Source organism: Typopeltis vanoorti, chromosome 5, assembly GCF_054136105.1.
Source record: "Typopeltis vanoorti isolate ZY-2024b chromosome 5, IOZ_Tvanoo_1.0, whole genome shotgun sequence".
Taxonomy (NCBI): domain Eukaryota; kingdom Metazoa; phylum Arthropoda; class Arachnida; order Uropygi; family Thelyphonidae; genus Typopeltis; species Typopeltis vanoorti.
Genome location: NC_143553.1, coordinates 98,336,515 through 98,362,092, shown reverse-complemented (window position 1 = coordinate 98,362,092; position 25,578 = coordinate 98,336,515). Strand labels below are relative to the sequence as shown.

General features: G+C 34.8%; 1 protein-coding gene across 1 annotated transcript in view; it reads right to left on the bottom strand.

Annotated features, from left to right (window-relative positions):
• Positions 1–25,578, bottom strand: part of CysRS-m (cysteine--tRNA ligase-like protein, mitochondrial) — a 200,489-nt gene that overhangs the window by 162,286 nt on the left and 12,625 nt on the right. The window contains exons 2-4 of the mRNA XM_090393279.1: positions 25,077–25,415; positions 16,269–16,319; positions 1,870–1,987 (exon numbers count right to left, since the gene is read on the bottom strand). Coding sequence (XP_090249405.1) covers positions 1,870–1,987; positions 16,269–16,319; positions 25,077–25,345 — 438 coding nt within the window. The 5' untranslated portion in view covers positions 25,346–25,415. The remainder of the gene's footprint in view (positions 1–1,869; positions 1,988–16,268; positions 16,320–25,076; positions 25,416–25,578) is intronic.

Here is a 25,578-nt window from a genome sequence, read left to right as displayed (position 1 = left end):
ATAGTAGTGTAAGTAAAAATTCCAATGGGCTAAACTAATGTCCAAGCGAATACATATATATTCAGTAAGCAGTTTTTCTAAAAGAGAAAGAGTACATAATGTTCTTTTATTATCATTATGTATGCTAAACACAGACAGTTCTTTAACTACACCCATTACTTTTCATTTGATATATATGTAAGCTGACAATACAGCAAAATTTACATAATTTATCAAAATATTATTTCTATTATTATGTGACACCAGCAGGGAATCTGAGGACTCCACTAAATACAACTACAATCAACACACAAAGGCATCTATTGCAAACTCAATAGTGGATGATAGATGGTTCTGTTGACGGAGGATGAATGCCCCAAGTTTCTGGGAGAAAAAAATCCTGCTACCTCCATATGAGATCAACTAACTCACTTTCAACTGAAAAAAGTCCATATAAAGATTCCTCTCATCATGACAAGACCTGAACTCGGTTATTTTCCAATTAAAGGGCACAATATATGCCATTCTTCTACATTTTTATCAAAATGTAAGATTTTGATAAAAATTTAACCACATTTTGATGTGGTAAGATTTTTATCAAAATATCTTACAAGATTTTCTTCCACATTTTTATAAATACAGTGAAACTGGTGGTAAAAAAAAAAGGTAATGAAAAAGGTGGTGTTATAAAATAGGGACAAAGCACTGTATTGGTAATGCAATGCAGTTTTGCCTGAAAAAAATGTGAAGATCCAATAATTAACAGTACAACTACACAAATGAATTAAGCTTTTTCTTATGTGTTTAAGAATATGTTCATTCTATCTAAATGACTTTTGCAACCATTTCTATTAAATAAGTGAAAGAAAATGGGAACAATCCTTTGAGAGTTATAGCAATGTTCGATATTGCAAGAGTTGACTGTATCAGGCAAATATATCCCTTAAGTTGAATATACAAATGTATACATTTGTATAATGTTCTTCTCCATTTGGTAGCAAATGGAGAAGAACTTACTGATTCAACAGTTATTATACGATGCCATATCAGTAATTCATGATGCTGGCAGAAGACTGCCACATAAAATTAACTATAGGCAAAATTATCAACCAAAGGAAATTTGAGAGTAATGAGTAATTTTATCTGAGAAATGCTTGGCTGAAGTGACAGATTGCATTCTTGATTGAAAGGGAGTGGCAGAAATCTTGACAGTCTGGTGCGAAAATAATTGAATAGAGAAGTTACAGGGACCTCGAGTTAGTAATAGGACAATATGTAAAGAGGCAGTTTCTATGTAACAGTCTCAGTCCCATAGAAACTGTAGCAGAAATTTTAGATATATCTTGTACCCAAGTGCCACAGCAACTGTGAAATCTGGAGGATGAAATATAACGATCAAGACTGTTTCTCCTGCTATGGTCTCAGACATCTGGTTGTATTGTCTGGAATGATGAACACTAGCAAACATGCGACAGTTCTAGATATGCAATCCTCAGGTTTCCATCATGACAATGTGATACTGAAGGTACAACAGCTACACAGAATGAAGAAAACCATGTGCAAAATCTCGAATGACTTGCAGAATCACACTCTCAACCTAACAGAACACCGTGTGAATGAAGCATGTTGGGTTAAGGTTAGACCAGCATGACCCACAATAATATATAGACTGTTGGCCATGCTGAAGAAAGATTCAAAATACCTGACTGATGTTATTACAAACTAGTGAAGAGTAGGCATAGAAAAGTAAAAAGTGTGATCAAGGTCAAAGGAGGACCCCACAGTGCTGTAATTTAGGTGGTTGCTTTCTGAAATATAATGCTGTGCCAACTGACTTCATCATATATTTGTATACACTATATACTTAAAAAAAGAAAATAATAATCCTACCTCTTGTGCTTTGTGAATAATCTTGTCATCTACATCAGTAATTCCCATTAGCAATGCAACATCTATACTGCAAAATTTTTCAAGTATTCTTCTAATTATATCAAATTTGACATATGTGCTGCAAATAGAATATAGGATATTTAAATAAATCAAGTATGGATTCAAAAAACACCATCCTTCTGTATTGGGATTATTTGGAAGTATAATTTTATAATTTTTATACAGAATTCTTAATCATAATGAAAAATGCCAAGGGCATTCTAATTAGCCTCTATTTGGAATGATTTTCATTACCACCACTACCTGCTAAACATTTCCAGGCAAACTGAAAAAAAAAAAATGTAAAGGTTTTCCAAAAGTGCACAGTAAATACACAGAAATCAGCAGAAAGGTTATTCGTTTGCTTTTGTCAAAAAGGGAAATCTTTCTGTAGAATACCAGAAGATTCTTTACTTTAATACATGCATTTATGATAATTATTATAATTTGCTGACATTCTTCATCAAGAGATACATGTAGAGAATATTATGATAGTACTACATAAGTAAGTTTACATAACTGCTGTTTTCCCATCAACAATTTCTGTCAAAATTAATTTAGCATTTGTCAGATCCCTAGCAATGTTGGTGACCTAACATGTTATATATTTTTTGGTCTTTTAAGGCACTACTAACTGCATCAATCCATCTAGATACTGGTCTTATTCTGGATCTTTTTACTGTCATCAAACTGTTTTGCTAAACTTTTCTCTTCCTTATAACTCTGTTTTCGAGGGTGTTAATGACTCCAAATTTTTGTGAAAAATGGTGGTAAGAGTCAGCATGTGTGTATTGGCCGATATGTCTGGGCTTATGGCAAACAGTGTGGGATAGACTATATGAGGAAAGATGTGTGACATGTATCCAAGTAAAGGAAGTAGTTTTGGTTTTCAATTTCAATGGTTTACCAGTGGCTGAGGAATGCATTTAAAGTTTGGCAGTCAGAACAAACAACATGAATGCATACAGTTTGCCACTGAAACTGAAAACCAAAACTTACTTTATAATAAACACAAAACTTATTCTTATATAAGACCATCTGTTTAATACCTACCAACCTACTTAAAGGAGAAATCAGACAAATAGTCTTATTTGAAGAACTCTCAACACTTTGTTGAGAAACTCAAGAACGTTAGGCTTTCAAAAACAGACAATGGCCAGTTTGGATGTGGTCTCATTATTCACGAACGTTCCAGTTGAGGAGGTCATTAACATTATAAAGGATCTCTTTCCTAGAGATATCACACAACTCTTCAATCACTGCCTGAAGTCCAGTTTCTTTAAAGTCAACAACGTCGTTTATCAACAATTGGTGGATCTGGCCATAGGCAGTCCCCTGTCACCACCACGTGTGGATTTGTTCATGGAAAAACTAGAGAATGAAATTCTAGCCAATATTGTTCCAAAACCATCAATCTGGTGGAGATACGTTGATGTTTTTATCATTAGGAAAGAAAAAATAGAAAGCTTATATGTGTTTTTAAATAAAATCAACTCGCTTCATAACAAAATCAAATTTACTTTGGAGTTGGAAAATAATCAACAACTACCTTTTTTAGACATTCTGGTCAAAAGACAAGAGAATGATAATTTTAAACTTACTATATATAAAAAGAGCCAACAGATACTGGATGGTATCTGCATTTCGCTTCCAATCATCATACACAAAAATACAGCATCATCCATATGTTATGGAATAGAGCCCAAAATATAGTCACAGATGAAGAAGATGTTCGTACAGAACTTTCTCAAATATCGAAAACACTTTCTCAAAATGGTTATCCTTCGAACATAATCAACAAATTGCTTTATAAAAATAACCTCCAACAACATAGAATAGCTACTCAGTACTTTTTATCAGTTGTCATCCCCTATGTTAGTTCAGTCTCCACCAAAATAGCTAGAATTTTAAAGCTTTACAACATCAGAGTTGTGTTCAAACCTACTACAACCATTAGACAATTTTTAAGATCGCCTAAAGATAGCGTTCCATTTTTCAAATATGCAGGTGTTTATTGAATACCATGTACTTGTGAACTTTCCTACATTGGCCAAACTTCAAGAAGCCTGGAAATTAGACAAAAGGAACACGTTGGGGATGTTAATCACAACAGAGCAGATATCTCAGGCACATCACTTCTCAACTTCTAACCACGTGATAGACTGGGAAAACAGCTGAATGACATATATAGAGGATGATTACAGATCCAGAATATTCAAAGAAGCAGCAGTGGTCCTACGAACAGGAAACAACCTCAACTGAAATCAAGGAGCAGTATTAAAAGATATATGGAAAAATCTGATTAATTCATTAAGTTTAGTGGAACTACAGTATGCTAAAAACTATGTAACGTGTTCACAATAATAACTGAAGCATCTCGCTACACATTGTCACGCGAACTGTTAAATTTGGTGTACTAGCCATTGTAAACGGTTCTGTATTAGTTGTTTGTTTTTTGCATTTATTATTTTTTTGTTCACCTTTTTAGTCTTGGCAAAGCTAGACAGTAGGCTAGCGAAACTAGTAGGCATTCTTGTACATAGTTGAATTAAATAGATGGTGTTATATAAGAATAAGTTTTGTGTTTATTAAATATACAAAGACCAAATATGAATAATCTAAATCAAAACTTACTTCTTTCCTGGATGTACTTGTCACATCTTTCCTCAGGCAGTCTGTGTAGGATCGAAATCTCACACGTAGTGGCCGATACATACTGACTCTTACCATCACACTTGACAAACATTTGGAGTCATTAATACCCTCAAAAACAGAGATATAACAATTTGATCGAATGAGCAAGCTCTTAAGCAAGAATTACAGATTATTATCAATATGTTTAAAAATAATAGCTATAGCAAAAACACCATCAATAAAATTCTTCACAAAACTATATCCAAAAATGAAAAGAATATAGATTACACCATCTATAATTAAAAAAAACATTCAACTCTAAGGATTCCCTTCTAAAGTCCACCCTAGGGTATACTGAATTCAGTGCACCTATAACTTGCCTTATATTGAAAGTGAATGCACCATTCCAATCTGCAAAAAAAGAACACAACCAACACAAAATTTAACAATTTTGGTAAACTGGACATCTCAGATCACACTCTTAACACTCTACACCAAACTGGAAAAGTATCGGTTCCTTATATCATACAAAAACCTGGTATGAACACAAATTTAAGGAAGCCTATGAAATTTTAATCAACCATCCTAATCTAAACCATAACGGTGGCCTAAAAATCGCAAGAATATGGACATCACACATTCAATCTACATAAATTCTGTTTCAAGTTCTCCAGCAAACTCTCACTTTAGAACTATAAGCAACAATTCCAGCTCTTATTTCATATACTGATGATGAACAATATGGTTTATGTTCTAATTTATCTCTGAGGAATCTATGGCCTAACTTTTGTTAATTTACTTGTTAGTAATTTCTATCCACCAGTTGAGTTCAAGATTATGCTAATCTTGAACTCACCAGCAGAGTTCAAGATTAGCATAATCAATATAAGAAGCATTTATAGAAAATAAATGGAAGTAGCAGAAGAAATGTATAAACACCAGATCGATATAACAAGTGTTACAGAAATGAAGAAGGTGACAAAAGCAGGAGAGATTTTTCTAAGCAACAAATACAAGATGCTATGTTATATTCAAGACAATAATATCAGGAAAAAGAAAAAGTAGAAATAGTATTCAAAACAAAATATGAGGAAAATCTTCTTGAATAGCAGGCGATATTAAATAGTGAAATGCAAACAAATATCAGGATGGAGAAGTGGAGACAATGATAATGACAGCCCATTTCAAGTCTTCAGGACATTTTTTATCTGAATAAACATACTGAATTTCTTCTAAGTGGAACACTCAAGTAAAGAACTTACTCTGTAATTCTCGTGTTCAGTTTTTTCTCCATTTATAGGTAGATACTATGAAAGCTCTACTCTAATCATCATTCAGCAGTATGCAGTGTATATACCATAAAACATTTGCCTGTATATTTGAACATTTCTGGTTGGAAGTCCTACACTACAGCTACAGTTTCGCATTCAGAAAGATGTTTCTACTTCTAATACTGAGATGCACTCATTGAATAGCTACCTGCTGGATATTTTTACCACTGTTCTGCTGCTGCCTATTTCATAATCATTTAACTTTTTTCAAAGTAATCAACTCTAGACATCTAGAATATATTTATAACTGAGTTTTCATGTCATCTTTACACATACACAAACAGACAAACACATGCATAAACAGACAGAGACAATAAAACACAATGTTCTCTCAATTATCTGGGAGCAAATTATTTAGTGTGTGTGTGTGTGTGTGTGTGTGTGTGTGTGTGTGTGTGTGTGTGGATTATTCATATGTCATTCTTTCATTAATTTGCAAAGTATTTTTATGAAACTGAGCACTATACACAGAATATTTGGTTCATAAAAGCAAATATATCCCTGTATGGCTCATGTCCTGATATGTGTGTGTGTGTGCATGCACGTGAGTGAGCACACAAGAGTGGGAACTCTATGAGAAGAATACATTTCTCAGTTTGTGTCTAGCTAGAGGAACAGTGTATTTTTTAGTCTGATAACGTAACGACATATCTTCTTAGTGATGTATTTTTAATGATTTTTTTAGGAAGATCTAAGTAGATATAGGAGAGAAGTAGCCAAAATACATCGAGAGAGAGAGAAGTAAGATAGAATATGCCAAGGTACTAGAGATCAAAAGAAGTAGCATGCTCTTTGTAGTACTCTATACCTTCAGACAGAAGAGGATCAACTGTGTGTGGGAGGGGGGCAAAATTAATGTATTATTAATATATATATTTATATATTTCATTCGGGAAAAAGTTTGTTCGCAAAGATACGTTGTCCCAAAAATAGAGATAAATTTACAAGCAAATTTCTTCAAATTTGGAAACTGCTCAGAGTTCAGAAATTTATAAAAATCGATCCAGTTTCCTTCCTTGTATTTATCTTTAATATGTTCATTTGTCTAAGTTCAATAATTTCCATTTGAAGTTGACTTGGGACATCAGTAACAACACAGTCAAACGGATTTTGAAACAATCTTATCTTCCCAGCATTGGTGTCCAAATCATCAAATCGCTTCTGAAATTGTTGTTTAACACGTTCGTTGCCAATCGCGCGATGCGAGTTCTCACCAAACAGCCGATCACGTGTTATCGCGTGGATGTCGTTAACTAAATAAAAAAAAGTTGGCCACCACACGAAATTCCAATTTTCAGCTTGGCAATGAACGATATCACGCGATGCGAGTTCTCACCAAACGGCCGATCACGCGTTATCACGTGGACGTTACTAACTGAATAAAAAAATAAAAAAAATTTGGCCAACACACGAAATTCCAATTTTCAGCTTGGCAATGAAAGTGTTAAGATCTGAAATGACTAAATTTGCAAACAAGAAAGGAAATTCTGCTTCACCATTTTTATGCAATTCTGCACAGTATGGCATATGAGCAAAGTTACAATTTTTAACCTGGCCTTCCAGAAGTATCAACTTTACTCTGAATGCCTTGATATGAGATAATAAATCACAAACTAATTTTCACACTGTAACTTTAAATTCAAATTATTCATGTGGTTCACCAGATCTGCAAAAAATACCCATTTCCAAACCCACTTGGTATATGATAAAAGTGGTTCGTAACGGTTTTTCTCGGTGAGAAATATATCAATTTCATTCCTGAGATGAAAAACTGGCAATGATTAAGTGTATGAGAGTGAATGAAATTTACCATAGAAATAACAGGTTTCAAGACACAGCTCATATCAACATATTTTCCACAAAGTGATTGTCGGTGGATAACACAGTGAAGAAACATTGGTCTTGATATTTCTGCATCCTCACAAGCTTTTGTGATTTGCCCAACCAACCCCATTTTTATACCAAACATGTTTTTTTTCCTCCATCAACTGTCACGCACTGCAGACAATTCCAGTCCAAATCATATTCTATATTCTGTTAGTGTTTTTTGAATTTTTATGAAGATATCTTCTCCTGTTGTAGTACCATGCATGCTGCAGAGTGAAGCTAATTCCTGTGTGACATTAAGTTCATCGTCAATGCCACAAAAAATACTACGGGTTGCTAGGTATTACAAACATCAGTTGATTCATCCAGTGCGAGAGAATACCGACTAAAACATTGTGCTTTGCCTACAACTTGCTGGATAATGTTATTTCCCATATTTTCGACCCGACGAGCATTAGTATTTGGCAAAAGACTTGTTATTTTTAAAATATTAAGTTTTTCTGGGCCTAACTCGGCCACTGTTTCCATCAATACATTCTTTGATGATATTGCCATCGATGAATGGTTTTCCTTTTTTAGCCAACACATAAGCAACCTTGTAGCTTACCAAGGTTAAGGCTTCATTTTCTGAGTTTTCTTTCATAAATAAGCCTTGGTGAGAACGCAAACAATGACATAATGATTCAAATTTATCTGAATGCTCCTTTTCTCTAAATTGCAGAAACGTTGAAGCGTGTTTTGTTTCATAGTGCCGGCGTATATTGTATTCTTTCAGCACAGCAACAGTGTCTTTACAAATGAGACATACAGCTTTATCCTTCAAGTTCGATTGTATGAAGAAGAATTTTACGCCCATTCTTCATTAAACACACAACATTCACGATCAACTTTTCTTTTTCTTATCCATGTTAACCCTATAAAAGAGAATAAATTTATAAATAATTATAAAATTTTTTGTATTTCAAAAAACATTTTGTAAAAATAAAGAGCTCGGTCAGAAGTAAAACACTTGACCAAAGACTAGAGACTGCAGATATGAGAGACCTGAGAAAGATTAGAGGCGTGAATAGATGGCATCAATGGCAATATCATATTAAAAACGAGGATATTAGGAAAGAACTTGACATTGTCGGCATCCAGGAATGCATTAGCAGAGCTAATCTCAGGTGGTATAGTCACTTAAACAGAATGGGTGAGGAAAGATTAGCAAAACAAGTGTTCTCTGCCAGGTTGGCAGGAAAACGACCCAGAGGAAGACCGAGATATAGGTGGATTGATACGGTACAATGTGCCTTAGACAATAAAAATATAAGCTCTGATAATGATAATATTGGAGTCTTGACAAGTAATAGATTGATTTGGAGGAAAATTATAGAAAAGAGGTTAGTAATGATGTAAATTTTTCATGTAGTAATATCATATCCTGTACACCCCTTGAGGGTACATGTCAGGAATTTGATGATGATCAAAAAAAATCTTATCACGACAATTTCTACGCACGAACTGATACTTTTTTTTTTTTTTTGAAATAGCCGAATTCATTTTTTTCCGTTCATGAAACAATTTGTTTAAATTTTTGCTAGCCGTTAGTTTTTCAACCGAATATACACGACAATTTACATGCAACTTTTTTTTTAATTTTGTATAACTTCGAGTTTTCTGTCAATGAATACAGATCGGGAAATTTTGTTTTTATTTCGTTTTTTGCTCGTTAGTTCATTTTAACCGTGTTTTTACCAACTTTTTTAAGTGTTCTTATTTCGTGCGACATAAATTTTTTTCGTTGAAAAAAAAGTTTATTCGGATGTAACATTTTTATTTCGTTTTGAATTCTTTTACATTTTTTTCTTCGTTAGTCCATTTTAACCAGCCTTTTACAGTCAGAAAAACCGTAACTTGGATTACGGTTACTTTTTGCTATTCGGGAATATATTTTGAACACAATTTTAATTAATGCATTTGAAATCTATCAACATCCCGTGTTTGTCTTCGCAGATTCTTATGAAAAATCAATCCAATTGGCGGGCCGGATAAAATCATATCATGGGCCGCATCTGACCCACAGGCCGTAGTTTGGAGACCCCTGCTCTAGAACAGTCTTCTGATTAGTGTGGGCTTCATGTGTTGAAACTTGAGTCTTTAAATTCCATTGGAGATTCCAATAAACATGATTTAGTACACTTTTATTTGCTTATTTATTATTTATGTTTATTTTGTCCACTTCTGCAAAATGCTCTCTGAACTTCAACTCCCAGTCAATCACCTCCAAAATCCTTAGTTTCATCAATTTCCATCAGTCCAGTTCTCAGTGTAATATAGCTTGTAATCCCTTCATCCCAAAGTACTACATTAAAATGACAACCTTATCCTTTGCTCCCAGTGCCAATCTATTGAAACCATCTTGCAGGATATCCACATCACCTTTACTAACTAGTGTCATCTCTAGTTTCCATCATCAGCAAATAACTAGATATTCTCCCACAAATCATTCCCCATATCATCATCCTTATTTTTAGAGGTACCTGTGGCATAGTATAATTATCAGAAGAACACGTAAGACCACAGTAATAACTTTTTAATTAATAAGGTACAGATATTTCATACTAAAACTAATAGTGCATCTTCAGCGTCACACAAACAGTTATAGGAATGGAATACAGGTAATGAACATTCGGTGGATCACCTATTAAAATACAATTGTTGCCGTGTGCTAGGAAATGATAGAAAATAATTAATTAATATTTAAGATAATTGGTTTTTTATTGATTACATAAAATAAAAGTCTCCCAGATCTTCAAGAGAGAGAGAGAGAGAGAGAGAGAGAGAGAGAGAGAGACAATCGTTTCGGTTTAAATTCGGTCGGTGTAAAATAGCTTCACAAGAATCTCAGAACCCATAGGTAGAATTTTTGTTGATTCTCACGTATGTTCCTATCAACAAAATTTCCTATTTATTGCCTTCTATGAAAGATAAACTGTCATCGCTATCTTTTGGCTGGAGTTTACCAAATACCATGTGAATGTGATGTTTCTAATTTTGGACAAGCTGGCTGTTCTGTGGAAAAAGAATTAAAGAACATCAATATTATATTGAATACAATAAACATCAGAAGTCTGGTCAACACAGTATTAACATTACTCATAATATCCAGTGGAATAAAACTATTCTCCCCATTTGATGCAGGTTCAAATATGAACGCCTTCTTAAAGAAAGTTGTGAAACTATTTTACACCGACTGAATTTAAACTAAAATGATTGTCTCTCTCTCTCAAAGATCTGGGAGACTTATTTTATGTAATCAATAAAAGAAACAATTATCTTTTATATATATTTAATTATTTTCTATCATTTCCTAGCATGCGGCAACAATTGTATTTTAATAGGTGATCCACCGAATGTTCATTACTTGTATTCCATTCCTATAACTGTTTGTGTGACACTGAAGATGTACTATTAGTTTTAGTATGAAATATCTGTACCTTATTAATTAAAAAGTTATTACTGTAATCTTACGTGTTCTTCTAATAACATATCGTCATCAATCAATTTCTTGATATGGACCTCAAGAGGTATTCAAGGCTATTATGAACTACATGATTAACTTTACATTATTATTAATTTCATATCAACAATTTTCCTCCAAATTGGTCTATTACTTATCAATATTCCAATATTTTATATCTACTGTTTTACTCTTCTAAGATATTTTTTCCAGATGTGCCTTTGACACCTCGGATATTGAAACGGTGTCGTTCAGAAGCCATACCACAGGTTCCAGCATGGTTTGATACACTTTGGCAGAGAATCTGACCCCTTTCTTACAGAAATGAAACTTGGATTACCCCCCCCCCCCCAATATGTCACCCATTAAACCAACACTGATGCAGAGTAATGACCTCTCTGAATCCTAGGTACTATGGCAAGTGCTGTGTAACCATCCAGAGCATATACCTGATTGTTTTGGAGGTTAAATGACTCTTCAGTGGTGAAACTTCTCATCTCTGTGAAGAGGATATCTCTGTCTGTTGCTCATGTACTGCCAAAGAAGTGCCTTTCAATTTATCACCCTCTGCAATATAAGAGGATAGTCTGAAAAGTTCCCAGCCTCGACCATAGATGGCAACACTATCAGCAAGATTTTTTTTTTCTAAGTTGGTACATCTTAGATAAGCATCGATGCAAAATTGCAAGTCATTCTATCAAGTAGTTTGTTTTATACAGCTGTCTGAAGCAAAAGTGTTGTCTGTATCCCTTGAAATGGATAAAATTGAGTATCTTACAGTTATAACATTCTTTGTAAAAGAAGGTTTAACACCAAAAGAAATTCATTCGAACTTCATGGGCACTCTTCTCCTTCATTTTCAACAATTAAGAAATGGGCGAAGTTTAAACGTGACCGTACTGACCTAAAGTTGATCCACATGAAGGATGTCCAAAAAGAGTAACAACATGAGAAATCATTGATCAAGTGCACAATATGGTATTGGATGACCAGCGAATCAGTGTGCGTGAAATTGCTGAGACTATAGGCATTTCAAAAAAAGTGTAGGATATATTTTGCATGAAGAATTGCAAATGAAAAAGTTTTGCGCAAAATGGGTGCCGCGCTTGTTCACAGCAGATCAAAATCAAAAACGCACTCGCATGAAAATCACTGAACAGTGCTTGGAGCATTTTAACAAGAATAAAACCGATTTTGTGCATCAAATTATTACTATGGATGAGACTTGGATTCACCATTACACACCACAATCCAAACAGCAGCCAAAATAGTGAACAGAAGCCAGTTGTTCAGTGCCAAAGAAGACAAAGTTGGTTCCATTTCCATCAGCAGGAAAGGTCATGGCATCAGTGTTTTGGGATGCTAGAGGCATTTTGTTTATTAATTATCTTGAAAAATAAAACAATAACTGGTGAATATTATTCCGATCTTTTAACCAAACTAGACGAAAAAATTCGTGAGAAAAAACCAGGTTTGCAGAAGAAAAAAATCATCCTTTCATCAGGACAATGCACCTGCCCACAAAGGTGTTTTGGCAATGGAAAAATTAAAGGATCTGCACTATGAATTGTTGGAACATTCACCCTATTCCCCAGATTTGGCTCCCTCTGACTTCTATCTCTTCCCAAAACTAAAACTCTTCCTCGCTGGTCAGCATTGTTCTTCAAATCAAGAGGTCATTGCAGCTGTAGGGGGGGGGGGGTATTTTGCAGATCTTACTGAGAACCACTAAAGAGATGGGATAATGGCGCAGGAACATCACTGGAATAAATGTATTAGTCTTAAGGGAGATTATGTTGAAAAATAAAAATAATTTTGAAATTATAAATTCGTTTTTTTATTGTTAGGGAAAGAACTTTTCTGACCACCCTCATAAGTTGTGGTGTCAGGAAGTGTCCAGTAAAATGATGATAAGCTCTCATCCCCAGGTCATCAGCTAGTACACGTGACATCATTCTCTGCAAAACATTCATCTCTCGCAACATCACTTCCTATGTTCTCACAGGATTACAGCAGAGGTATACCTTTACATCCCTCACAAGCTGTTGTATCCTAATGTAGCATGATCGACGTATTTTTTGGTAGTCAGATACATCTTCTGTATCATTATAATGGTTAATATTCCAATACATAAACGCCCTACTGATCCTGAGTGTTTTTGTCATATTGAAAATAACAGGTGGCTGCATTCCAACCTTGTGAGTGCCATTACAGTTACACAGTTCTCATAATCTTCCCACTGCATGTTAACCAATACAGTTAGACATCTCTCTCTCTATTGATAAACATGTGAATGTACACTATGCCACTAATGGAACTGGGCTTGCACAATTCTGTGGGCAGCATGGAGGGGGTTGTAACAGTATTTTTATGGCAAGACTGTGTAGATGATAGGCAGAAAAAACGAGATATGATAGACGCATATGGATTATTAGAGGGATTTTATAGGATTGACACTGAAGACTTTTTTTTTTTTTCGGTATATGGCAAGAGAGAGAGAGAGAGAGAGAGAGAATGAGGAGTATCAGATGTGGTTGACAAAACACCTGGCAAATGATATGGCACAGAAGTGAAAGAAGAGAGCAAGATACAAGGTGAGAAAAAGTAGAGTATGAAAGAGCAAAAGCATGAGAATAAGGATCGAATTTTGTATGGTAATTTATTGATAAGGAGAGTGCAAGAAATTGTGTTTTCAGGTGCTAAGATTAATGATGTTACTAATGCCGTAAGGATGCAGAAAGTGAAGGTGAAAGAGATGTTTATTTTGCTATTAGCAGGTTACAAGTGTAGTAGGCAAGAAGATATGAAAGCGTTGCTAGTGCAAGCGAAAAAGAAGAGTGAGAAAGTAAAAGCTGCGAGTCTGTTACCACAGTAGATAGAGGTGAGCCGAGATGGAGAGCTACAATCAGGGAGACTAGAATTGGGAGGAGGGGGAGAATGCATGTAAGCATGGGTCCAGACAACCTATAGGCAAATAAATGGAAAAGTGATCACATGATGCTAAATGTAGCACCCCTGATTCTTAACTTTAGTGGGATAAGAAACACAAGATAAGGTGTACAGAAGGTTGTAAGATGAAGAGTGGATTGCATTTTATGTATACTAATATCAGAAGTATTCAGATATTAGTTTAGGCAAGGAGTTTTTGGCATCAGTTAGCTCAACTTGGCCAAATCTCAACTTATAGGCATTAGTGAGATTTAGTTGACCAAGGATGATATAGTCATAGGAACAGAATGCAAAGGATACAGCATCCTCAGAGAGGAGAGAAGAAACAAAATAGAGAGAGAGTTTTGCTAATGATAGCAGAGGAATTTAAACCAAAAAGAGTTGAAGTATATCAGGAAAACATGGATGTAGAGGGCAGTTCATTTCAGGCTATCTAATGTGAGACAGAGACCAACAGTACAAACTATATAATTGGTTGTTGCTGCTACAATCCAGGGGTAACAGAGAATTCAGATGACATGCACTGGCAAATTAACATTATGAGTGCTGGTTGAGTAATTACTATGGGGGATTTAAACTATGAGGACATAAATTGGAAGGAGAAATGGTGGCAGGAAGGGTAGAAAATTGAATTTATATAGCTGCTGAGATAATTATATGAGACAGCATGTAATGGAGAGACATGAGGTTCAAAAGTGCTGGTTTTGGTCATTGCATCAGAGAACTTAACTATAACCAACATATCTACTCTGTCTCCACTTGGAGAAAGCAATCATATAGTCTTGACCTGGGAGATTGCCAGATATGAAGAATTTTCTGTTAAGAAGGATATATGTGGCATTATAAAGCAGGTGATTATAACCAGCTGAGGAGTCAGCTTTCATCAGTGCCATGGCATAAGAACTTGGAGGGGGGGGGGATGTTGGTGAATGAATAGTATCATTAAGAGATGATGATGATGGGGAGAGATGAATAGTATCATTAAGCAGGAGATGCAAACAAAGAAAAAGTTGTGGAAGGAGTATAAAGAAAACAGTGATAAGCAGTACAGTGCACAGTCAAGAAGGGTGACAGGTATGGTAAGGAAGGCCAAAGGTAATTATGAGAGAAAGCTAGCTGATGAAGCCAAAAGAAATCTTAACCTCCCTACCGGCCGATGTGGATGAAATAGTGACACCAAATTGCACTTCCTATCCATGTTATTCAATGGGTGTTAGAGCTTCGTATCCAGATTTAGCTGAATGTCTATAGACGTCGTGGCCGGTTGGGGGGCTAAAGAGTTCTTTCACAATGTGGCAAGTAAAAGGAGGAATGACTTCAAAAAGTGTTGATGGTAGAGAGGTAACAGAAACAAATCAAATAGCTGAATTACTGAGTGAGCATTGTGCAAGAGTCTACCATCTAGGTGGTGATGTTGCAATGGCCAATGTGGCTAACTGATGGGAGAATAGTGGCTGATTAATTGAATATGCTCAGGATATTGCAGAACTTCAATGTGAACACAGCTACAGGATTAGATGACATATCAGTCCATGTCTGACCAAGCTATCTAATTTCAGCCTCAGTAGTGGGAAGGTGTCAATGGAGTGGAAAGAGAGCAAGATAATTCACTGCAAACCCCCCCCCCCCACTCCATCCAAATAAAACATTAATAAGGCCAAATCTGGACTACTGTATGCAGATCTGGTCATCTGAATTCCATGGGGGATCAAGTGGTAGTGGAGAAGATCCAGAGGCAAGTGAAAGATTATGAGAGCTCTATGGAATGCATCCTATGAGTATATTTCAGTGAAGTATTATATAATTCAAAACTGTTTTCTGGAATGAAACTTCAATTCGTGATGTTCAGTCTGTGTAACAGTTATTCCATTTATGATGGCCTACTTAAATGACAATTTCAGGACCCAATCATGTCATAATGGGGGGGGGGGATAACTGCACTTCATTTGTTTAATTTGAACCATCCAACTTGCTCAAAGACATCTTTAGAAAAATTTTTAGAAAACATTTAGTACTTGTAATGATAACTAAAATATTTTCTCCTACTCTTAAATTTAAATATTTTCTATTTTAACAGTGTCTTATACATTAATGACAATTAATATGCACATACTGACCATGCATGTCCAATATGAGCTTCGTCATACACAGTAGGTCCACACATGTACCTATGAAAAAATAAACAAGGAGACAAAAATCAATTGTTAATTATCTAAATAAAAGAGACACAGAGAAAGACTAATAACATCTAGCTCCGGATAAAAAAAATTAATGGAGGGAGAAGAAAATCATCTTGGGATAAACAATTTTTTTCCCCTTCTTTTAGGAAGATCAAAAAAAGTAACAAAAGCGCATTTATTTTGATATAAGTTATAATTTTATTATAAGAGAAATATTAAAAAGGAAATTAAATAAGGCTCCTTAACACAGGTGATTCTCATTATGCTATAACCAACTACTGATAAGTCCTAACCAAAACTACATAGGTACAAAATACTAAAAGAAATTCACTATAATAAACTATTCCTGCAATCCCTTCAAGTCTGCTATAGTGAGAGCCAACTTTAAGCATTCTACAAATATTTAGAAAATATAATTACTTAGTGAGAAATTATATTCTGGTTTGCAATTATAATTTATCTCAGTATAAGCAAACAACAAAAATTTGCATATGAAGTGCATCATGACTAGGTATTTTATAATTAATGATGCTGACTTCACTATAAGCAATACACACATCCTAAGAGATGCGTATATTGTCCTACATTAAAAAGAGAACTAATTTTTGAGTCTAATTAGCAAAATACCACAATTGTGTCTTACCATATATTAATTAAACTCTGGATTTAAAAAGTTATAATAAGCTTATCTACTATGCCAGAAGGAAGAGTAGCATAAGCAGCAGAGGTCTCACTGATTTGAAAGGAAGAAAAAAAGAGCAGTGTTAGAAAGAGTGGCTATGATGATACTTCACACACAAACTTTTATTATATGCTCATGCCAGAGTAAGGCATGAGCATTTATATATTTTATTATCTCCACTTCACTTGTTTAATTTGAACCATCCAACTTGCTCAAAGACATCTTTAGAAAAATTTTTAGAAAACATTTAGTACTTGTAATGATAACTAAAATATTTTCGCCTACTCTTAAATTTAAATATTTTCTATTTTAACAGTGTCTTATACATTAATGAGAATTAATATGCACATACTGACCATATAATAGTAATATTATATGGTCAGTATGTGCAGATAATAATATATACATTAAACAAATGAAAATAACATTAATATTATCGCATTAATTATTAATGCGATAATATTAATAAGATATGAAGGAAATCAAGTTATAATTTTTTGTTAGAATATACATGTTCTAGCTAAACTAGCAGAAACACTTGCTAGTATGGCTGACACTTATTTGAACATTTGAGGTACACAAAAAAAAAAAAAAATCACTTATTTAAATGTAAATAAAATAAAATATCTTGTGTTTTTAAAAAAATTAGGATTCATTGTACAAGCAGCTCTCTCTCAGCGTTATCTTCTCATTGTCTCAGTGATTGACAAGCAAACATTATTGCAGTGTAGTGTAGTGTAGCAGAATTTTGACAGACTCATAGCGATATTTTGTCTTTTCTGGTTGGCAACACTGTCACTAACCAACAATTGAACTAGCAGTTGTTTATCAGAGCTCATGATTATGAGAAGCACAAAGAAATCGTGTAATATTTTTGTGTTTACGTAAGCCTACTATTTCAACTATGGATAAGTACATTGGTACTTTCTTTAAACAGAAAAATAGCTTGGATGAGAGTGATAATACAAAACAAGTGGAAGTATCATAACTATAATTTTTTTTTTAATTTGTAGTTTCTGAAGAGAAAGAAGTCTAACGAATCCACAGAAACACAGGATTCCCATCAGTTGCAATGTGATAATATTAATATGTTGAACGAAAGGAAAGATTTGCAGACTTGCTGGACACTTGACCAGTGGATAGCATTCAAAGGTAAATACAACTGGTTATTTTGTAAGGACGGAGGCTTGGGGTGTATAACATGTGCAGAGGTACAGACCCTAGACGCAAGTTCTTCACATCAAGGTATTCACTTAGCATCAGAGGGATAAATGGATTAATATGTATTAAAGGGGAAGGGTCTAAACAATGCCAACAAAAGCAACTTAGAAAGAAAATTTACAAATATAGAGATACCAAATCTCACAAAAGTGCAGAAGCAATTATTAGAAGAAAGTGAGAATTCATTGTGACACATTGTAGAAGAACAGAACTCTTTAGTTCACGAAATTACGTGCCGTGTGTTTTGCATTGTGTATCATATAACCTAATGTTATCTTAAATTTAATTATCTTTTAATATGCAAGAAGTATTATATTAATTTTTAATTTTGTATTTGTATCTCTATTTGTATTTGTATTTAATGTTTCTGGTAGTGTGGAAAAGAAGGCCTGATAACTTTAACTCCACCAGAATAAATAAATAAAATTTTAAGAAAATGTTGCGACAATCTAGCAATAGTCACATTTATGATCCTTACTTTAAAGGCCCCCCCCCAGAGCTTATTCGTTTAGAATTTAACTACTGGTTTGTATGTGCTGAAAGCTGTAAACGATTTAGTGAGAGATTAAAGGTTTATGCACTGTTCAAGTTGTAACAGTATTTAGGCTAGACTAGGTAGAAAACATACTGAGGATAATAGCTATGATAGACTTGGTTGTGTGTGTATAGACCATAGGTATGGGAAAGAATTTAGTATACATGCTAGATCAGTGGAAATATAACTATAATAGAAGAAAACTCAGGTCCCCACAAAAAACCTAGTGTCTGGCTATGCTACGTGGATGATATGTACTCTATTTGGCCACATGGCTTAGACACACTCCACAACTTCCTAACACACTTAAACTATCAACATCCCAGAATCCAGTTCCCCTTGGAAAAAGAAAACAGCACTCTCCCTTTTCTAGACACTCTGATTACACACCAGCCTGATGGATCCCTTGCTTTCTCTGTTTACAGACAACCGATCCATACAGGTATATACATTCACCAACAATCACACCTCCCCCCCCCTTACAACAATATAGGATTATAAAAACCCTATATAGGGCAAAATTAATAACACCTTCTTAGCCAATGGCTACAACCCCCAAAAAATCAAGAAAATATTAAAACCAGATAACTACAACCCCCTCCCCCACCTTCTTAAAAGATTACACTAAATCTATCACCATATCATAGTTTTATGTTCCCAGAAGATGGCAATGTAACATTACCAAAATATAGGAAAGTATTGATTGAAGTTTTTTAATTAATATTTTAGTATACTCTATCATTTCCTAAAAAATTTAAAGTAATAACTATAATAATATATAAAAGATTCATAACAGTGCTTCACAGTATAAACAACATCTAGAGAAAAAAATATAATTAATTTATTGAACTGACTAATATTTTATAATTATAGGCATAGGTTTCTGTTAGCAGTTCAAAAGAAAGATTCCGGTATTGCGACCACATCTTTATTAAGATAAATAAAAATAAGCAAACCCGACAAGTTTCGTATGTCGTTTGACTTACATCTTCAGGGGTTAAAGGTAACTAAAAGTTTAAACACAAGAAATGAGAAATTACTCAAAATAGTCCATTCTATGATGTTATGGCCATCTAACTGTTCATTAAATTAAAAAATCCGAATTCAGAATCTGTGCATGATAAGTTTGAACAATACTGGATGTTGTCACGTTCTATTGTTCACATTCACACTGTCCGAGGTTTGACAGGTATATTTTTTATCAATGCTGACCAAACTTGGTGTAGAAATAGGCTATGGTTTTTGTTGCATTGTATTGGAATTCTAAGCATATTAGCAGCTTCTTTAAATTTCCTTGTGAAACAGTTTTTTTTCAATATAGGACATGTTCGTTTTAGGCCAGGGTACATTATGGCCAGTGGAAGTTGTGTGGGATGTTAGGCCTGATTTGTGTTCTCTCCTTTTTTGTACATCTTTTTGGTGTTCGTTCATACAAATTTCCCCTGATCTTCCCATCTGGCCATCAGTTTGATGGCCATAACATCATAGAATGGACTATTTTGAGTAATTTAATCATTTATGTTTAAACTTTTAGTTACCTTTAACCCCTGAAGATGTAAGTCAAACGACATACAAACGAACACAAACGAACCTTGTCGGTTTGTTTATTTTTATGTATCTTAATAAACATGTGGTCGCAATACCGAAATCTTTCTTTTTACTAATATTTTGCTGGCTTCTAGGCAACTGTAGAAACATCTTAACATCTTCAGAACGCAAATTACAAATGTGACAAGCACACAGAACTCAACTAGATAGTTGTAGAAACAATTCAAATTGTAACAAAAAAATGCCCTAACAAGACATCTTATAGGGACTGGATAACCACAAAGCGGATCATAATATTCATTTGGATGTGGCCAGAATTCTGACAAAATCCAAAAACCTCCCAGAGCAACATTCCACCTAAAGAAATATTAGCACTAAAAAGTTATATAGCAACACAAAAATAATTATAACCAAAGCTGAAAATGCAACTGCCATTGCAAATTAAACAGAATATAGTAGCAAAAATAAGCAATATTCGTAAATACTCCTCTACATATCACATTTATGAGTAAGGGAGTGAGAAGCAGATTTTTTTCATGCAGAGTTGTGAATGATTGGATTGCCTTGCCTGAGAGTGTGGTGTCTGCAGAGAATTTGAGTATGTTTAAAGCATGGTATGATGAGCAGTGTGTATGATAAAATGACTTCCTAGATGAGTCTTTGACTCCATGGGGGGCTTGGGTAATAATAATAATAATTTATCACATTCACTGGGATCCTAACAAATTTCAAAAGCAAATTTGTATAAATTATTTTTAAAAAAAAAGTTATATCTAAGGAGAAAAAAAAAAAGCAATCCTTATCATGTTAAACCACTCCAGATATATGTGGTTTCTAAAATGTCACAAGCAACCCAATCTTCCCCTGGGTCTCCAATAGCTGACAACAACGACAGTCCCACCAGCAAACTGGCCAAACATTCATCCAAATCACAGGCAATTCTTCCTCATTTATTATTATAATTATTATTATTCAGGCCTCCATGGATTCAAAACACTCATCATGGGAGGTCCTTCCCGAGAAACACAAAGTCTATCACACCACTCCTTGAACTCATTGACCGTTCTCGCTCTCACCACTCCATCAGGCAATGCATTCCATGGTTCAACCACCTTCCATGCAAAGAAACCACTCCTCACCCTCTTGCTCACAGTTTCCTTTTGTAACTTCCAGGGATGGCCTCTTTTCATCACTCCTTCCCGCTGTTCAACCAAGCGAAAGAACTCCCCAGTGTAAACCCTGTAACCACCTCTCAACAGTTTAAAAGTCTCAATCATATCACCTCTCCTTCTATCCACCAAACTCTGCAGTCCACAATCCCTCAGCCGATCCTCATAACTATCATTGTACAGCCCTGAAACCATCTTTGTTATCCGCCTTTGTACCCTTTCCACAGTTAATTTATCCCCTTCAAATCCTGGGGACTAAATCTGAGAACAATAGTCCAAGTGTGGTCTGATCAGGGTCTTCTACAACGGAATGATAACTGTTTTATCTCTGCAGGGCAGTGTCCTTCTCATTATTGCAGCAATCCTCTGTGTTACCTTCACTACCTTTGTAATGTGTCCCCTAAATTTCAGGTTTCTATTAATCATCAACTTCAGATCTCTAGTCTCCCCCTACTTCCTCCAGTATAACTCCTCCCATAGAGCATGCAGTGTCCCATTGATGTTTCCCAAACCTCAAGACCTTACATTTTGCTGCATTAAACTGATACCACCATTCATTTGCCCATCTATCTAGCTTATTCAAATCCTCTTGCGGGGGTGCCGCATCTGCACTATTACTAATAATCCTTCCCCACTTCGCATCATCTGCAAACAACTGAATATCCCCTTGCAATCCACTGACAATGTCATTAATATAAAGGTTAAACAATATAGGTCCAGTACTGAGCCATGTGGGACCCCCCACTTGTAACCCTCTGCTTCCTTGAAACTGCCCCACCATACACAACTCTCTGATACCTATCGGACAGCCAATCCTGAATCCAGTTGACCAATCTGACATTCAGACCGATGTGCTGCAACTTAAATATCAGCTTATCATGTGGCACCCTGTCAAATGCCTTTGCTAAGTCTAAGAAAATGGCAGTATATGCCTTTCCCTCATGTAATGCTCTTGTAACTTTATCATAAAAGGCTAGCATATTGCTTAAACAAGAACGACCTTCACAAATCCATGTTGACTCTCACAGATAACATTATCCTCATCTGCCCAGTGCTGTATACAGTCCCTCACTACTTTCTCCAAGATCTTAATAACTACTGATGACACACAAACTGGCCTATAATTAGACAGTTCCAGTCTGCTACCGCCCTTATGCAATGGCACTATCTTACTTTCCTTCCATTCCATGGGCACCTTTCCAGCAGCCAAACTTTCATTGAAAAGCCAGGTCAAAGGCATTGTCAGTTCCCTAGCACATTCTCTCAAAACTCATGGTGAAATACCATCCAGTCCCTCAGCTTTACTGACATCCAGAGTACTCAGTATTTGAAACAGACTCTCCTCCTGTACCTCTAAACCTTGAACCTGCCCTATCCCTCTAGCATTAAAACTGACGCTTCCAGGATGAAATACTCCAATAAAGTGTTCATTGAACAATTCTACTATGTCCACTGCATCAGTCACTCTATTCCCATTTTTATCCCACAATATCATTCTTCCACAGTCATTTCTCCTCCTACTAGCCACATATCTAAAAAATTCCCTAGGATTTTCTTTGAATCTTTAGGATAATCTCCTCTCATATTCCAGTTTCGTCTTCCCTACCATACTAGTCACTCTTCTGGCTTGTGTCTTATACTCTTCATGCATCTTCTCTTCTCCTGTCTCCTTCCACAGTCTCTTTTCTGCTGCAATTCCTGTTTAATATTGTTTGACATCCACTTTACTCCAAATTGTGTCCTCTTGTTCACTCGTGGTATACAACTTACCATTGCTGCTAATAAATATTCTTTCATCATTTCCCACGCACTAATGATATCCCAGCCTTCCAATCCCCCCCCCCATGAAACTTCCCCAAGTTGACGTCTTACACTATTATAATCACCTGCCTTATAATTCCACATACGTTCCCGTCTCTTTGATACTCCTGCATGTTTATTCATTTTCCAAGTCAAAACCATATGGTCACTCTCCAACTGGTGGGAGAGATGTCATCTCAGTTATTATCAACTTCTCTGATGCTATAACCAAATCCAAAACTCTTGAACCGCTTGTTCCCTCTATTACTTGTTGCCTGAGACATTTGTCCCTCAAGAATTCCAGAAATTCCATTCCCTTATTGCTACATGCATCTTCCTCTCCCCAGTTTATACTACTGTAGTTAAAATCTCCCATAACAATCATTCTTCTTGCACTTGCAAAACTCAATTGTCTAAACATTTCCTGGTCCCCACCCTCTGTACTCCTGGGTCTGTAGCAACACCCCACTAAATATCTTGTCTTGCCCACCTCTACCTCACACCATTAAAAATGCCCTTCATTTTAAAACATTAATAAAAAAATCCAATCCTAACAGATTCTGACATTATGGTCAGTTTTGACATTACTTCCTTGTTTACCAATGCACCTCTGACCAAAGCTCTGATATATTTGAATTATTCAGATTCATCGTTTATTCCTGTTATTTTTCATGGAAAGGAAAAATATACAAGCTAGATGAGACTGCAATGGATTTCCTATCCCTACTCCCACCCCATTAGCCAATTTCTGTGGAAAATTAAACCAAACACTCAATACATCAACCAATACTCTGGCTATGTTATGTAGATCAGAGATTCCCAAAATTTCAATATCCAAGTACTCTTTTAAAATTTTAGTAATACTGGCATACTCCCTCTCGGGAAAAAGGCCATTTGTAAGAAGGTATAATATTTCGTTTAAACATGAATACTTATAAAGGTGTTTATTTTTTAACATTGCATTATCATAAATTACAAAACATGTGAATTTTTTTTATTTTAATTATTAATTATTTTTAATTATTTAATACATTTTTAGTTATATGAATCCAATATACATACAAAATTATGAAATTTAAATTTTCAATAAGAAAAGAAAAGTTTAATAAGATGAATGTGTAGCCAGCATAATATTAATCTATTCTAGTCATGTTTAGTTTAATGCAAAACAGTTTGAACATGATCATGTCATTAACAGGTGGGCGCTCTAACAAAGGTTAGTTGATACATGCCAGAACACACATTTTGTTTACTTTTTTTTTTTTTTTTAATTTTTTTCAGTTCTTGAAAAAATTAATTACAGAATAGAACTGCACTTATCTGCAACAATATGGCAACAAAAATATAAAATTAAGAAAAAGGAATCAAAATTAAAAAAAAATAATAATAAGCACTGCATACCACAAATTTATATTATGAATCAGCATTGACAACGAAACACTCCCTCAATCCCAACAAGTATGGCTGCATTAATTTGCCAAAGATAGTCACTCTGAGACCAGATAGCCTCTGCTTTAAGTTAACTTTATGGCTATCCAGCCTCTAGAGGGTACCTTGTTAGGGCATTTTTTTCAGTTAAAATCTGAATTGTTTTTGCAGTTATCTAGTTGAGTGCTGTGTGCTTATCACAGCTATAACTTGTGCTCTGAAGATGCTGGTAGAAAACTAGCAAAATATTAGCAAGTTCAATAATTATATATATATTTTTTTCCTCTCTTGGTATGGTTTATACCATAAAGCACTGTTATGAATAATAACCAACAACACTTATACATGTAAAAGAAACTTACCAAGTAGCAAAATGTTTGTTGGGTAGAATTAATGGTACTTTCTTCTGAGCTGCAGTGTTGTATACTTGAATACCCGTTTCAAAACCTTGTGGTTGCTCCCATTGAACTGTTTTACCAATTGTCCATTCACTGTTACATGAAACTATATTTGTAGATGATATATAACGACATAGTTTTAACCAAGACCTTAAAGCTGACCAACAGCATGAAATCTTGTTCTTCTTTAATGTCAAAAACAGACGACCATGGCTAATGTTCTGAACACACATTTTTTTTCTTTTTTTGCTGTTTGTTTTTTAATTCAGAAAATAATAAAATTTACTTGATGCCACTGGAATCCTATTTATAAAGAAACCACACTTATATTTTATTAACTATCCATATTTGTAATCAGAAATGACACAAAATTATATGTTCATAAAAATTGCTAATTTTATTTATTAATTTTTTATAAAACTAAAAAGATATATATATATATATATATATATATATATATATATAT